A 17,825-nucleotide genomic window follows, 5' to 3' on the forward strand; every position below is an offset into this window, starting at 1 on the left:
GAATTGAGAACGGGACCCCCGTTGGAGAAATTAGAGAAAGGATTGAAAGAACTGAAGGGGCTTGCAACCCCATAAGAACAACAATGCCAACCAGGGCTCCACCTGGGCACCAGTGGAAAGGGAAGCCCTTGGTCCTGACAAGGTTGGACCCGTAGTGCAGGGGAATGTCGGAGTGGGGAGGTGGTAAAGGGGAGTGGATGTGGAAGGGACACTCTTATGGGAGAGGGGGAGGGGAATAGGGGGCTTATGGACAGGAAACCAGGTAAGGGAATAACATGTGAAATGTAAATAAATACCCAATTTTTAAAAAGAGAGAAAAAAAGAGGAGGGATGAGAAACATATTCATATGAACACGGTGGTAGATTCTTGCTCATTGAAAAATGGCTCTTATTAAGATAGAATTTCATGTGAATGTATACAAATATCCTAAAAACAACCTGAGTGAAATTTAATTTTGGAAAGGAATAAAGTGAAAAAAATGTGAAGGAAGAGTTAGCTGAAGTAGACACTGGTGAAGAGGTAAGGCAGACTTGTGAAGAAACGTTTCACTGAAGCAGAGACAAGAGAGAGGACGTTCATCTAAAGCAAACATGTGGAAGGGCACATGATAAAGAATTGTTTCCTAAAAACATGCACACATTGGTCTACCTTATATTGCATAGTTGAGGTGCATTTGTCAAGACTCTGGGTGATTGGATGCACATGCTGAGGCAAGGCATGTGGAGAACACGTGGTGTTTGGAGGGTATAAACAGGACTTCATAGAGTGACAGAAATAGGGCTTGGCTTGCTGATCCAGCTAACTGTGTAACACTTGTGGGTCTGAGGTCTGTGCTGACCTTTGCTTCCCTGAGAGAGGCACCACTGAGAACTTCTGGTCCCTCCTGGTCCCTCCTGCTGACTTGTCAGGGCTGAGGCCTGGCTGTCTATTATGTCATGTCATCACTGTTGCTAACCCAACTCTACCGAACTGGACTGCTGGTGTACCTGTGAAGTGCTTGTGAGTGAACTGAGCTGCTGCTGCTGACCTGTGACCTGAACTGCTGATTTCCAGACAACACAGATGGAGCTGCTCCAAAGAACTTTTCTGGACAGGTCCACTTACTCTGTATCCTTTCTTTGATGGGTGGTGGGTTACAAGGAAGGTTAAAGCATTTCAGAACCATCATTAAAAATAGGTTTTGAAAAAAAAAGACTCAACAAAGAGAACTTCAGATCATTTTCCCTTATGAACATTGATGCAAAAATAGTAATATACTTGCAAACTGAATCCAAGAACACATCAAAAACATTATCCAACATGAGCAAGGTTTCATTTCAGGAATACAAGGGTGGTTCAACATATGAAAATCTATCAATGTAATCTACCATATGAATAAAGAGGAAAAAAATCCACATGATCATTTCATTAGATGCTGAAAAAGCCTTTGACAAAATCTAACACTACTCCATGATAAAGTTTGGGAGAGAGAAGGGATACAAGGTGCATACCTAAACATTATAAAGGCGATATATAACAAGCTGTTAGTCAACATCAAATTAAATGGAGAGAAACTTAGAGCAATTCTACTAAAATAAGGAACAAGACAAGGTTGTCCACTCTATTCAATAAAACTTGACATTTTAGCTAGAGCAATAAGAGGATACAAACTGGAAAGGAAAAAAGTCAAAGTATTGCTATTCACAGATGACATGATAGTATATATAAGTGATCCCAAAAAGTCTACCAAAGAACCCTACAGCTGATACAGCAAAGTGGCTGGATACAAAATTTAACTAAAAAAAAAAAATCAGTAGCCCTTCTTTATACAAAAGATGACCAGGATGAGAACGAAATTAGGAAAACAACACCCTTCACAATAGCAACAAATAATATATCACTGTGTAACTCTAACAAAGCAAGTGAAAGGCATGTATGCCAAGAACTTCAAGTCTCTGAAGAAAGAAACTGAAGAAGATACCAGAAGATAGAAAGATCTTTCATGCTCATGAGTGGGTAGGATTAACAGTAGAAATGGCCATCCTACCAAAAGCAATATACAGATGCAACACAATTCCCATCAAAATTCCAACATAATTCTGCATAGACTTTGAAAGAACAGTACTCAATTTCATATGGAAAAACAGACAACTAAACAAACAAACAACAGCAAAACTACAGGATAGGTAAAAACAATCCTATACAATAAAAGAACTCCAGAGGTATCACTAGCTCTAATCTCAAGTTGTACTATGGAGTAATAGTAATAAAAACTGCATTAAAAACAGACAGGTTGATATATGGAATCAAATCAAAGACCCGGAAATAAACCCATACACCTATAGACACTTGATTTTTGACAAAGAAGTCAAGACAATAGAAAAAAAAAAAGAAAGCATCTTTAACAAATATTGGTCTAACTGAATGTCTACAAGTAGAAGAATGTGAATATATCCAAATCTATTGCCCTGCACAAAATTCCAGTCCAAGTGGATCAAAGACTTTAAGATAAAACCAGATATACTAAATCTGATAGAAGAGAAAGTGGGGAACAGCCTCAAACCCACTGGCAAAAGGGAAATTTTCCTGAACAGAAGAACAACAGCCCAGGCACTAAAAGGACAAAACAGCAGCCCATAGAATGGGAAAAGATCTTCACTGACCCTACATCTGATAGAGGCTGATATCAAAAATATATAAAGAATTCAAGGAATTAGATATCAACAAACCAAATAACCCAGTTAAAAAATGGGGTACAGAGCTAAACAGAGAATTCTCTACAGAGGACTCTAATGGCTAGGAAGAATGGCACTTAAAGAAATTTTAATATCAGGGAAATGAAAATCAAAAGGACTCTGAGATTTCATCTTAACACTTGTCAAAATGGCTCAGATCAAACCCTCAGGTGACAGCTCATGCTGGTGAAGAAGTGGAGCAAGAGGAACACTCCTTCACTGCTGGTGGGCGTGCAACCACTCTGGAATCAGTATGGTGGTTTCTTAGAAAACAGGAAACAGTTTTAACCTCAAGACCCAGGTACATTACTCCTGGGCATACACTCAAAATATGCTCCACCACAGCACAAAGATACTTATTCAGCTGTGTTCATAGCAGCTTTAATCATAATAGCCAGAAACTGGAAACAATGTAGATGTCCCTCAACTGAAGAAAGAGTAAAGAAAATGTGATGCATTTACACAATGGAATATTACCTATCTATCAAAAACAATGAAATCATGAAATTTGCAGGGAAATAGCTAGAACTAGAAGAGATCCTCCTGAGTGAGGTAACTCAGACCCAGAAAGACAAACAAGGAATGCACTCATAAGTACTCAGTTATAATCCATGCCACAAACCACAGACCCAAAGAAGCTAAGTAACAAGGAAGGCCCAAGGGAGGATGCTTGAATCTCACTGAGAAGGAGAAATAAAGTAGACATTGGGGATTGAGGGAGGGAGGAAACTGGGTGGGAGAGGGGAATGTAGAAGGGAAACAGGAGGGAGAGAGACCTGGGACTGGTGAGGGTGGGAGGCGTCGCTGGGACAAACCAGCAACCTAGGACAATGGAAACTCTCAGAAATCTATGAGGGTGACCTAGCTAAGACTCCTAGCAATGGGGATATGGAGACTCAACAGGCCATCTCCAAGACTTCCAACGGAGGGTTGGGAACACTAACCCATCCTTAAAGCCTTCGACCTGTAAATTTTCCTGCCTACAGTATGGTCAGGGAGCTGAGATTGAGGGAATGGCCAACCACGACTGGCCTAACTTGAGACCCATGCCACAGGAGAGAGTCAACCCCTGACACTGTTAATGATATTCTGCTATACTTGCAGAGAGGAATCTAGTGTGATTGTCATCTGAGAGGCTTCACTCAGCAGCTGATAGACACAGATGCAGAGAGCTACAGCCAAGCATTAGGCAGAAGATGGGGAGTCTTTGGAAGGATTTGGAGGTAGGAAGGATTAGAGGCACCAGAGAGGTCAAGAAACCAAAAGAAAACCTACAGAATCAGCTAACCTGGGCCCATAGGGACTCACTGAGACTGAACCACCAGAGAATATGCATGGGATAGACCTAGTTCCTTACACACATGTAACATTTGTGCAACTTGGTCTTCATGTGGAACCCCTAAGAGCAGGAGCAGGGCCTGTCTCTGACTCCATTGCCAGCCTTTGGATCCCTTTCTCCTAACTGGGCTACCTTGTCTAGCCTCAGTGGATGAAGATGTACAACTTGATATGCCTAGGGGAACTGATAGCCACGGGAGGCTACCTCTTCTCTGAGGAAAAAAGGAAGAGGGCATGGGGGAGGGAAGGGGAGATGGAGAAACTAGGAGGAGAGGAGGGAGAAGGAAGCTGTGATCAGGATATAAAGTAAGTAAATTAATAAAAAAATTCAATATATAAAATTTACTCCAATAGACAGGGGAATTAAAATAAGAAAAGCAGGCTACAGTACCCTCACACTATACTAAATAATTTTTCTTTAAAAAAAAAAAGGAAGAAAGACAGAAAGAAAGAAAAGAGAGAGAGAGAGAGAGAGAGAGAGAGAGAGAGAGAGAGAGAGAGAGGAAAGAAGGAAGGAGGGAAGGAAGGAAGGAAGGAAGGAAGGAAGAAAATGTTGAAGCTAGGTACAGTGTGTGGTGGCAAACACCTCTAATCCCAGCTATTCAGAAGGCAGTATCAGGAGGACTGCATATATTAGACCAACAAAAGCTATATGAAATGAGCTCCTCTGTCTAAAGTAAAAAGTGGTCAGGAATGTAGTAGTGAGGTCACAGTCAGAAGGTATGAAGGCTACATTCAAATGACAGGGATTTTGTCGTTTTGCCTTCTGAAGTTCTGAGATTGAAGGCATGTGTTACCACGCCTGCCTGGCTTCAGTAGACACATTTTTGTCTGGCCTACATGGCAGATTTCTCTTTAAGCAAAACAAAATATAAAATTATAAATACACAAAAACATAAGCTCTGGAAAATCTGATTATTTGTGGATCACACAGAACTGGGGACACTCAAGCTCATTGCACTATTAGCTACACAGACCTCACTATCACCTGATTTTTCTAAGTCAAAAACCTTAATTTTCTCATCTTACCCTATAAGTTTCAAGAACAAGAGTTATAGACTGTACTGGGCCCAAGCTACTAAACACCTTCTTCAGGGACCCGACGTTACAATCTTTGCTAAATGGCCCAGCATAGATAGTTGACATCTCTGTCCACCTGGTCTTCATCTGTAGGACAAATAACAGAACAAAGAGGTAGATGTGAAAAGGAACTGAAACCATAAGGCAAGCCTGTGTTACTTTCTCAAATGTCTAAAGTTCAGAGTTATTAAAGGTCTGGAAATATGGCTTAGGGATTAAGAGCACTTGTTGCTCTTGCAGAAGAGCTTGGTTTGGTACCCAGCACTCACATGGTGGTTTACAACCATTTATAACTCAAGTTCCAGGGAACCTGTTGCCATCTTTTGACCTCCAAGAGCACCAAGCACAAATGTGGAACACAGACAGACTTGCAGAGAAAACATTCACACGTAAAAAATAAAATCAATAAACCCTTAAAAAGTTACCACAGATGTAGGCATAGATGGAAGGCAAAGGTAGAAGGATCTCTGTATGAGGCCAGCCTGGTCTCCAGAGAGAGGAGGGGTGGCAGGAAGCAGGCAGGGCAGGGCAGGGCAGGCAGGGAGGGAGAGAAGAAGAGAGAGAGAGGGAGGGAGGGAGGGAGGGAATATTAATTCATGACAGCTAGAACTACATAAAGACCCTATCTCAAAAAACAAGTAATCTTTATCTTAAAATAAAGAGTTTGCTCAAAGATGTAAAATAATTTATAATAGAAAAAATTATTTATAATAGAAAAAAAATTAAAAATGCAAATGCTTCCAATAATAGGTATACCAGTAGAATACTTTACATACATTAAAAATAAGAAAAATAAACTAAGTTATAACATAGAATATGTATTTTAAATTAAATGAAATATAAGTTGTAAGAAGGGCTGGGAAAACAGCTCAGTGGATAAAGTGCCTGCTTGGCCACTGGAGTTCAGATCCCCAGACCCACACCAAAGTCCAGTGCAAATGGCACATGCCTCTGCTCCTAGTGCTGGCAGGTTGAAACAGGAGGACCAAGAAAGTGAGCTCTAGATTCAGTGAGACTCTGTCTCAAAAAATAAGCTAGAAGAGATAAAAGAAGATATTTCATGATAGTCTCTGGCCTTGTCTCTGCCTGTGCATGCGTGGGCATATGCATGTACCCACCACATACATACACACATACACTAAACACATACATAAACTTAAGTTGCAAAACAAGGTAATCGGTCTGATTCCTGTTTTATAAAACATGTTTTTTCAAATATTGGTGTTTATTGAAATAATTTGGAGAAAGAGATGTGAATTTAATCAAGTGTGCATTACTTTTCTTAACGAAGAGAGGCTATAAGTTTTCAAACACTTCAGCAGAATCATCTACTTACATTGTTTTTCATCTCTTCAGCGAAGAGGGGTGGAAAGGGGCGAAAAGAGAACTGCACAATGTTGAAGGGGAACAAAGGGACTTCCACTCTGGCTTGCTCAAGCACCTGAAGAGAACAGACAGTACAGACAAGATGAGTTAGGAACCCAGTACTCACTCCACTCCCTCCAAGAACCACAGTAATATAAAATCTCCCTTTACTCACACACCAAAGTAACACATAGTTGGCCTCCAGGTCTAGAGAGAAATGGCAACAGCACAGTCTCTTAGAAAAGCCTTTAAATCACTGCTTCTTGGCCTTTTGGCTAAGACCCCGAATAGTATCTGTCCTTCCCATCTTACTACACTATGTTCTCTGTCTAAGAACAACATATGGAATGAATTTCTGAAATGGAAGGGAACTTGTTATATCCACCTCACAGATCAACTTGGTATTACAGAACCTCAGAAACAATGCACCCCTTCTAAGAATATAGGATTTGCCTGCAACAGGTCTGGAGGTCCAGGTTTATAACCCCAACCACACAGAGGCTGAGGGTATCAAGGTCAAGACCACACTATAGACTGAGTTCACAGCTGGACTGGCCAACTTAGTGAGACTCTATCAAAACTAAAAGCCCTTAGGACATAGCTTAGTAGACCAGCTCTGACCATACACAAGACGGTGGGTTCAATTCTCTACTATCACATAAAGACCACATAGATGATACACAACATATACAACCCATAATATTCCTGGGAGTGATTACTACACACCCTTCAGATTACTTGTAAGTAAGAATATAAATTCCAACAGGAGCTCCTGTTATTACATATTGCTGCAAGTCAGTGAATACAGAAAAGAGGAAAGGATGCTTAAGTCACTGGTGGCAGGGTGTGTAGGGAGGAGGAAAATCAATGATCTGAAAGAATTCGGTGAAGTACAAACAAAAGCACCCTAGAAAGAAAAGGCCCAAGAAAATGCAAACAATGTCACAATGTCGATATTTCATAACCCCTGCCTACAAGTCTGGCAGCCAGACAGCAGCGTGGAGTGTAGAGAGAAAAGGGTGCAGCCCTTTGTGGATGCAGCACAGAGGACATATGCCAACCTTTCCTAAAATGGCTATAAATTCATCTCTTTTCCCCAACACCATAAAATGAGTCTCAAACAAACAAGCCTCCCTGAACCCCAAGTACTGAAAACAGAGTGGTAGGGTACATCTCTGACTTTAGCACTTGGGGCTAACATGCTAGTGAATGGAAAGTGACACTGCAGTATTTATGTTCACACCTCTCCTCCCACCATCCCCATTTCTCTGAATCAACAGGGGCTTAATGTGAAGGCAACTTTCCACTCCAGAGGTTCTCTCTGAGAATGGAAACAGAGCGGACACTGTGCCCCATATTTTGGAGAACCCAGGGGCTGCCTGAGAAACTGGTTTCTTCTTACTGGATTTGGAGAACTAACAGAACTAAAGGACTTGTTTAGAAATGATTAATAAATGATTACTATATCATATTTGAGATGTAGTTCCACAGGAAGATGCCATGAGGTATAAGAAATGGGCAGCATCAAACCGCCAAGAAAATTTGACAATTAAAAAATGCAGTTAGATTTCTAGAAAACACAAGTCCTGAAGTGTAGGAGATGCTGTATGAAGCAGACCATAAAACCAGAAATGGTTGCCTGCCTGCCTGCCTGCCTGCCTGCCTGCCTGCCTGCCTGCAGTGAATGTGTGCGTATAGACATTTTTGCTTGTTAGTTATATGTGCACACGTGTGCATGCTGATGTGGAGGCCTGAGGTTGACACTAGGGTTATCTCTCTCAGTCACTCTTAGGCAGGGTATTGTGCTGAACCTGGGTTTCAGTCTCAGCTACTCTGGCAAGCCAGCACACCCCAGGCACCTTTATCTATCTCTGTCTCTCTGCGTTGCCCTCGATGCTTTTTACATGGCATTCCTGTTACCTTTAATTTTCAACTTAACACAGTCTACAGTCATCTGAAAGGAACATCTCCACTGAGGAAGTGCCTAGAGTAGATTGTCCTGTGGGCATGTCTGGGGAACTGTTCTGTTAATTTATGTAGAAGGACCCAGCATACTGCGAGTGACACCATTCCTTAGGCGGATAGTCCAAGATGTATAGCTAAACATAAGCTGGAGAGCACCACCAAGAAGCATTCCTCCAGGGTTTCTACTTTAAGTTCCTGACCTGACTTCCTTCAATGACAGACTATAACCCACAAGCTGAGTTTTGGTCAGTGTTTTATCATAGTAACAACAATTATAATAAAAGGAAACCTGTGTGCCAGCACTTAATTTGTGTGATAAGTGCTTTACCTGTTAAATCATCTCCTCAGACCAGAACTGGTTATTTTTTCAAATGTCTGTCTTAATAACAAATTCACATAGCATACAAAGAAACAGGGAAACAGCTTAAGTAAACAAAATGCAATTTCATAAACTGAGTCTGGAAAAATGTAGTCTATGAATGTCCTGACCTCTTGCCTCTGCCTTCTAGATGTCTGTCTTCTGAATGTTGAGACTGTACCATCATGTCACGTTCCAGGACTCTAATATAAAATGGCACAGAATCTGGATTTGATCTAATATAAACTGTTTTGTATAATTTTTGAGTTGTCATTTCTAAGACTACTTATGCAACTTAATATGATATATTTACATTTGATCAGTATACATTTGTATTATATACTTTGAGTCCCCATCTATAGATTATATTATTTAAGAGAATATAAATGCTAGATAAATAGTTGTGCTATTGCACTGGTAAGGAACAGTAAGAATGAAAAATGTCTGCACATGTACAGTTATTATTTCCAATTTGTGGTTGGTTGACTCCATGGATATGAAAACTGCAGAATGAACAATAGTATTTCAGACATTAAAAACAAAAGTCATTAAAAAGCACTGAAAAGGCATAGAGAAAATATGAGCATTACTAAGTAAAATAAGCCTATCTGAAAGGCTTCCTAATATAATATATTATATTGATTCCAACTATGGGGCATTGTGGAAAAGGCAACAAGGAAAATATTAGTGGTTTTTAGGGGGAAAGAATCAATTAGCAAAGCACATTTATCATAAAATTTTTAGGATAGTGTAATGAATCTACTATATATTATATAGGTACATAGATGCCATCAAACATTGGTCAAAGTCTACAGTACATACAACATCAAGAGCAAGCCCTGATATAAACAATGGATTACCGGGTGACTGGGATGGTGGTGTGGGATTCAGTGATGGCGACAGTCTGGGGTGGACTGTGGTGGAGGTTGTGCATGTATAGAGGCAGAGGATAAACAGAAAATGTACTTTGTAGACCTAAAAATTAAAGTCTATTAAAGAATAAGGATGGTTGGGTGATATCTCGGCTGGTAAATCACTTTCATTACAATTACAAACCCAAGTTCACTATCAAAACACCATAGCAATGAATATCAAAGACCACCAGTGGAAGGGAAACACTAGTGGTGAATGGCATCGGCAATGGGGAGGGGGGAGGGGAACATCCTGGTGGTGGTGAGATGGGAAAGGGAATAAGACAATGCAGACCCTTAGGAAATTAAAAAAAAAAAACACTAGTGCCAACAACTAGTCCTAGGGTGGTGAGATAAAACAGAGACAAGCAGTGAAAACCAGACAACTAGTCTTTTTTAGGTAATGAGAGACTGTCTTAAAAGGTAGAAAGCACTTAAAGAACAATACCCAAAGTTCTCTGACCTCAACAGGAATGTACACACACATGTATGCACATACCTGGAACCATATAAATACATAGTCCTTAAAGTCTTTGCCAAGTGGGGAAGTGATCAGAAAAGAGGGGTGAAAAAGAGTAATTCCTAGGACATTAGAAAAGGAAGAATAATAATCCTCGAGAGGTGGGAAACAACCACAACGAATCCTGTACTCTGTCCGGGCCACGTCTGCTGGCTGGAGTGTCATTGAGTGAAGAGCTACTCACAGAGCTTCAGAGACCTGCAGAGATCTGACCCTCAACTACTCATGATTACATGCACCTATGGAAGTAAACTATGTAAGGTTCAGAAAAAAGTCCTACAGGACTGCCAGGAACATTTCCAAAAACCCACATAAGACGAAGAACAGTCTAGAATTCCCCAAACTAGAACACGAAATCTGATGATCCTTGTACCATCAAGTACTAATTTTGATTTTATATCAGAAGTTGGATGAAAATTGTCATGGTTCTCACCTAAAAATATTAAATGCAAAAGCCTAAAGGAACATTGTTTCCATAAAACTACCACACTCAAAGCAAAGCTCACAAATATTAACAAGGACACAAAACTATATAATACCAATAAATAAAATTCACTGTGTCTGGCATGGAAGACAAACAAGAGATACCAGGAACATGAAGAAGGATAAAAACACATTCACAAGGAAAGAAATAACTTAAAAGCTAATGTAAAAATGGCACAGATAATCAAGTACATAAAAATGTTAAAACAGTTGTCATAACTATATTCCAGAAGAAAGGAGAAGAAAGTCTGAGTCTTATTATTAGAGGCATGGAAGATAGAAGAGAGCTGATTAAAGTTATAATGTTTGAAGTCAAAGTTTACTGGATGTGATTACAAACACATTACATATAATTAAATTTATGATGGAGCCCGAAGACATTAACAATGAAAAATTATCTATAATAAAATAGGGGAAAACCTGGGAGAAAATGAATAGCAGTGATCTGTGGGACTCTCAGCATTCTAATGCAATAACAGTGGGAGTCCCCAAACAAAAGTAGATTGATAAAAAATAAAACTGGAATAGTAACTTTTTCCTAATTTTATAAATATGATAAACTCAGTACATTGTTTTTCTTTGTTTGCTTTGTTTTGTCATCTTAATGCAAGCTAGTGTCACCTAGAAAGAGGATGCCTCAGTTGAGTGTTGGGGGATAGTTTTGTGTAGTCTGTATTTCAGACGCTGATTTCTGTGCCAAAGATCTGGTTGTAGTCCCAAATATTGGAGCATCTCCTGTCTCAATGACATGTAAAGGTTTTCCATCACCTCTGGTTGATTAATTAATTGCTGATCAGTCATTAGCTGGGAAGGAGTTCTGATCCCACAGGGTCCCAAGGGGGAGAAGGGAGGAAGAGAGAGGGAAGAAGAAAAACCATGAAGATTCATCATGAGCAGGTTGCCAAGGGAGCAGCCATTAGGACACACATGGAACAGAGAGAGCCCAGGAAAGAATCATGTAATGGGGCATGTGGCTGGGAACAGGCTGAAAAGTAGTCCAGGCCAGCATGGTCAGATTAAAATAGATTGGTTATCTGCCCAGCTTTAATGCTTGCGACTTGTTAATAAATATAAGATCTCCTTGTCATTTATTTGGTAACAAGGGGGAAGTAGATAAAAATGCCAGAATTACATTTACAGTTGAGGAATTGCCTCTGTCAAATTGACCCATGGGCAGATCTTTGGAGCACTTTCTTGATTGGTGATTGGTATTGGAGAGCTAATTATCCCTGCTCCCAACCCCTGAGCACTGACATTCTTGGGCAGTGGTCCTGGGTTGTATAAAGAAGGAAGCCATGAGGAACAAACCAGTAAGTAATGCTCCTCCATAGCCTCTCCCTATGCTTAGTTCCTGCCTCTAAGTTCCCTAATTTGCCCAATGACAGGCTGTCATTGTCATATTGTCAGAGGCATACGGTCAAATAAATCCTTTGCTCCTCAAGTTGCTTTGGGTCATGGTTATTTATCATAACAACAGAAAGAAAACTAAGACACTAAAGGAAGAAATCTGATGGAAGCTGAAAGACATGTAGGAAGTTCTTTAAAGTGCTACAAAGAAAACAAATGTCACCCAAAATATGTTCCAAACATCAAGGTTTTTTTTAAAAAATGGCTGTTACATAATAAACAAAAGCTGTTAAGAATTTAGTCCCTACAGACTGTGTACTGTCCAAATTAAAATTTGAATTTATATGAAAAAATAAATACCATTAGATGTGATAATCACAAGGTAAACAGGTATACCTACTGTATCTTTTTACTAAAATCTATTTTTATTTTGTTTTTATGTGTATGAGTACTTGCCTGCATATAGGTATGTGCACTACAATATGTTCCTGGTGCTGGTAGAGGCCAGAAGAGGGCATTAGATCCCCTAGCACTGGAGTTACAGGTGGTTGTGAGCTGCCATATTGGTGCTGAGCCAGGGTCCTTTGTAAAAGCAGGCAGTCTGCTGATACACTGACCAGTGTTCCAGCCTCCCAAATATTTTTTAAATAACCCACAGTCAAAGCAAAAGTAGTAACAATATAGAGTATGTTCTATAATATATCCAGAAGTAAGCTATGAGGACAACCACAGCAATAAGGACAGAAGGAAAGGAATACAAGTATGTGGTGTAGGGTTCTTATACATGAATGAAAAGGTGTGCTACTATGTAAAGGTAAACTGCAAAACATAACTATCAAAGTCAGTATACTATAAATCCAAACACAACCACTAAAGTACACAACTTAGAATTATCATTTTCTTGGTTCACTACTATCATAGTTTCTAGGCTTATAGATGGTAAGCTATCCCTATTGGTCTAATAGTGGTGTTTTAATCTTGGGATTAAAGAAGTTTTACTGGACTTAAAGTCTATTCAATAGGAGAGAATTCACATTTGGCATTACAAACATAGTCTATTGTCCATGGCTGTGAAGTCATGAATCCAAGAGAAGAGCCCACTACTCTACTTTCCTAAACCAGTACAACCTCTACATGCATACTGAATTCTTACTCTGTTAGCTCAGGTAAGTGCAGGTCTCACCCTCACAATGAAGCTTCTTTCTGTAATAGATAGAGGCTATTACAGAAATTCACAACTGGTCAGAGTGCAGAGAACAACTGACTGGGGTCTCAGTCCCAGTTCAAACACCTATGTCATAGCCTTATACCCAAGGCTCAGGGAAAACTGCAGAGAAATTGCAAGAGCCAAAGACTAGGATGCCTGCTGTAAGACAGTGTCTGCTAAACATGACCGAAAGCTATACCTGTGAATTCTCCACAATAAGGTTGCCTAAATAGTATGTGCATATTGATTACGCCAGTTGACAAGCCAATCTGGATGGGGGAAACCTGGGAGAAGCAGAATCAGTCTTTTCCAGGAATAAGCTCCCTGATAGGTTATCCAATCCTAACTAGTCAAGCCCTAAACACATATCAGCAACACTAAGTAGGAGAGATACACACATGTACACATGTGCATGTATGCACACACACTTAAATATATGTATATATGTATAAACATATATAAAAATATTAAATAAAGAGGTTATTAATTTGATGAGGGAATTGGAATAGGTTGAAGGCTAGACAGAAACACAGTTTTCAGAGATGAAATTCTCAAAAAGAACTTTAAGTTAACAAAAACAACTATGGGGCTAAAATGGTGGCTTAGTTGTTAACACCACTCATTGGCTGTTCCTCCAGACACCCTAGGTTCAATTCCCAGCACCCATATGAGAGTCCAACACTGTCTGTGACTCCAATCTCTTAAGAACTGATACCCTCTTCTAGGATTCACAGGCACCAGGCAGAGATGCACGGTCATACATGTAGGTAAAATACCGATAAACATAACACCCCACCTCCAAAAAATAAAAGGAAAAGAAAACTATTATATCAAAAGAGCAAAATAATATTTCAGGGAGGGTCAACATCTTGCTGAGCAACCACAAGGACCTAGTTTTACCTCACATAAAAGCCAGAAATGTCAGCACACTTCTAATCCCAGGGCTGGGAGGGTAGGGAAAACAAATGAATGTCGATACCCATATTGCATATAGAACAACAACAGACAAAATATAAAAAGACACAGCCAGGCTCCAAAACAAGTATCTCCATATACTGGAAACGTAAGTCTAAGTGGTGTGCAAGGCCAGGCCTGCTGGTCTCTGAAGCAGATGCTGACAGCTGGCAGGTCTGCTCCTAAGAGGTAACTGACTTAACAGTGCTCCAAGAAAGATTTGAGACAGAAGTCAGACTCGCTCATGTTAGCCAGCGTTACTGGTGCAAAGTTCCTGGCACATCCACGGACTGCTTAAAGTGCTGCATGTATAAAAGTCCCCTTCTGAGTACATGCTACAAAGGTACAATAGGTCACTCACCTCTTTATTTGAAGAGCACTTAACAGTTTGACAGTTTCTGTAAGAAGAAAGCTCATCTATATCCTGTGTCAAGAAAAGGAGTTTCTGCCCCATTGAGTCCAGGCATTCTAAAACACTGCAAAGAAGTAAAGGAGATTAAGAATAGTCACTTTTTAGATCCTGACTTGATAGTTAACTTTTGATAGTTAACTTTTGAGCCTACACTTCTGTCCACTGTTGTAGTCACTAGCAATATTTAGCTATAAAAATTTTAAAAGCTCAGTCAATCAGCTGCTTTAGTCACAGATGATTGGTGGTTGCACTATCTAGTATATTTTCGTCACTGTAGAAAATTTAATTAGAAGATGTTATCCTAATTTCCTCTCCTCTTAGGAATATACCTAAAGCTTTCTCTCAAGATTTAAGCAACAGTCTAAGGATCTGACACTCACTATGCTTTGAAATTGTACCTTTTTTGAGCACGTATGTTTGTGCTTCTCCAATCTGGGCAATGCACCAAAGGCTGAATCTTTTAATGTAAAAATACCAACAAATCTAACATTTTCTTCATTTGCCACCCCCCCCCCCCCCAACCAAGGTTTCTCAGCATAGCTCTGGCTGTCCTGGAACTCACTAAATAAATCAGGCTGCCCTTGAACTCACAGAGATCTGTGTGCCTCTGACTCCTGAGTGCTGGGATTAAAGGTTCTATCATCTTTTCTAATAATACTTAGTTCAATTATCTCTGTGTTCTTTTTTTAATAAAAATATAATTTTAGATATTGATCATATTCATAAAACTAGAAAGTATATCCTCCATTTTCCTTTGCTCTTGTTTTAAATGGAAAGTACCTCCTCATGTGTGTAGCTCCTTCCTTGTTTCCTTGCTCTTGATTGGCTGCTAGTGCTTCCAGATTGAACTCTGCAATCTATAAGAAAATAAAATGTTAGGAATCACCTTAAGTTTTTATACAGCATTTGAGGTGAAAAACTCCACTTAAGTGATATTCTCTGCTTCTTTAGAACTGTGACTATGCCACTGCCTTAAGTACAAGCTGGCTTCAAAGGTATTAGATGGTTTATGGCTGCTTAGCCAAGAACAGCAATCTGTCACCAGCTACTAACATAGTTTAAAGAGCCAAGAAAGGTGGAGTGAAAAGTAAAGGCAATTTTAGCTCATCATCATTCCTTACTCAGTCCCTAAAAATGTATTTCTCTGAAAATGCGCAACTTTTTAGAAATGAAAAACAATGGCTTTACAGCAACATCAAAAGTCAGTACATTAATAGAAAACTGCTAAGTCTGATGCTTATTTATAAAGAGGGAGGTCTACTTGGAAAGTGAGATATAATTTTTTAAAAATAATCTATTTGGGGGTTCAACAGATGGCTCAATGGTTAAAATCACTTATTGTTCTTATGGAGAACCTGGGTTCAGTGCATAGCATCCACATGGTGGCTCACAACCATCTCTAACTCCAATTCCAGGGGATCCCACACCCTCTTCTGGCCTACATAGTCACCAGATATGCACATGGTGCACAGATATCAATGAAGGCAAAAACACTCATAAACATAAAATAAATCTAAATGACAAGACTCAGCAAACAAATCACCAAACTATTTAGAGTCTCCCTGTGTCCTACCATTTCCAGAGGAGCCACTGCTGAGTTGCTCTGATTTACTAGCACATGTGTACTAGTAAAATCTGCTAGAAAAGTCACAACCATTCATAAAGAATGAAGGAGGTTCGGTTTAGTCAGGTGCTCGAACAGGAGCTGGCACATTGGGAGGCAGAGGCAGTTCACCATGACTGGTAGGCAGGTCATGGATCACTGGCTCTAGGAAGAACTTATTGTGAATACAATTACCTGTAGAAGCAAATGATCAGAAAGCTGGACAATAGGAGAGAGCTGGAAAAGGCCAAGCTCAGTTTTCCTTTACCCATCAGCATTGGTCAGTGCCTCAGCAGCCCACAGACAGCTCTAGAGGGGTAAGAGGCCCATATCTCAGGAACTCCACCACACCCCTCATTCTCCTACCACTGCCATTGCCCATCAAGATGTTAGGAAGAGCACAGGGCAGAGCTTGGAACACGGAGTAGTATCTGGACTAGAACAACAGACTCCAAGCTACACAGACCATGGAGAGAACAGCAGTAGTGTGGTGAGTCTGAAGTCGAGACAAACTCTAAGTAACTCCACCTTGGACAAAGCAGTAGGAACTATAATGATCAGGGAAATTTTGTGACAGAACCTTGTGCAGTATCCTCATAAACAACTAGAACTCCAAGCAGCCCACCGGGCATTGGAAGAATTATATAGGGGTATGACCATCATTCACAACCCCAAAGTTGGAAGAACACACAGAGGTGTTACTATCATCTGTGACTCTCTCCTGTGAAGTACTGCTCTCAGAATGAATGTCTGTAATTCAATCATCCAAAGACAGGCCCAGAGGGGAGAACAGGACTTCTTATCACAGAGGAACTACCAGAGGTGGCAAGGGCTTCAGACAGCCAAGAAATGTGAAAATTGAACTCCAGCCATCAGAGTTTTCATAGTCCCTAGCTCCATCCAACTCTATCCTCACGTTCATCCCAACCTTCTTTAATACTCAGTGTCATTTTGGCATGACAACTAGGTCCTGCTGTTCCTCTTATATTGCTTATTTTCCTTCCTTACTCTCTTTCCCTTTTCATTTTCTTCTAAAGAAAGGGTCTATCTGGCTCAGTCTCCAGAGAGATAAGGCTGTACTGTTACCTGATTCTATCTTTACCTTGCTCCTGCAGCTTACCTTTGATCAAAATTATGTCCCCCATATTTTGTCCCTACAGGTACTTTAATACTAGTACTTATAGTAGGATCACTATAAATTTGAAGCCAGTCTGGGCTATACACACATATTAAGTTACAGTCCAGCTAGAGAATACAGTAAGACACTTGTAGTGGTAATTTGGGAGGGGGGTGCTGCTACATCCTTTTGTTACTATATAACCACGGGGTGTTTCTATGCCTTCTTTAGCTCATTCTAGAATAACTGACACAGAGACCTGGTGTTTTCCATCAATAAGCTGTAAGCCTGAGCTGGGCAAGGTCTGAGCCATTCTAACCCTCTGAGCTATTTATCTCCCAGCAACAGGCCCTGTGTAACTTAACAATTGAGCCTTGCCCTGGTTTGCTCTTTCCCATGTGTGCCCTCACAGCAACCCTCTTGGTAACCTGCTCCTCATGACTCTTCTTG

At 40.2% G+C, this 17,825-nt stretch overlaps 1 protein-coding gene and 1 pseudogene across 3 annotated transcripts in view; one reads left to right on the forward strand and one right to left on the reverse strand.

The window, feature by feature from the left end:
- The window catches only part of Rexo5 (RNA exonuclease 5), a 56,325-nt gene that overhangs the window by 10,913 nt on the left and 27,587 nt on the right, over positions 1–17,825 (reverse strand). For all 3 annotated transcript variants that reach the window (XR_004386850.1, XM_032892786.1, XM_032892785.1), the window contains 4 exons: positions 15,436–15,512; positions 14,605–14,719; positions 6,470–6,574; positions 5,083–5,220 (listed from right to left, as the gene is read on the reverse strand). Coding sequence is in view for 2 of the 3 variants with exons in the window: in XM_032892786.1 (XP_032748677.1) it covers positions 5,083–5,220; positions 6,470–6,574; positions 14,605–14,719; positions 15,436–15,512 (435 nt within the window). In the remaining variant the exon portion in view is untranslated. The remainder of the gene's footprint in view (positions 1–5,082; positions 5,221–6,469; positions 6,575–14,604; positions 14,720–15,435; positions 15,513–17,825) is intronic.
- LOC116895101 lies at positions 6,754–6,932 on the forward strand (annotated as a pseudogene).

This window comes from Rattus rattus, chromosome 2 (assembly GCF_011064425.1).
Source record: "Rattus rattus isolate New Zealand chromosome 2, Rrattus_CSIRO_v1, whole genome shotgun sequence".
Taxonomy (NCBI): Eukaryota; Metazoa; Chordata; class Mammalia; order Rodentia; family Muridae; genus Rattus; species Rattus rattus.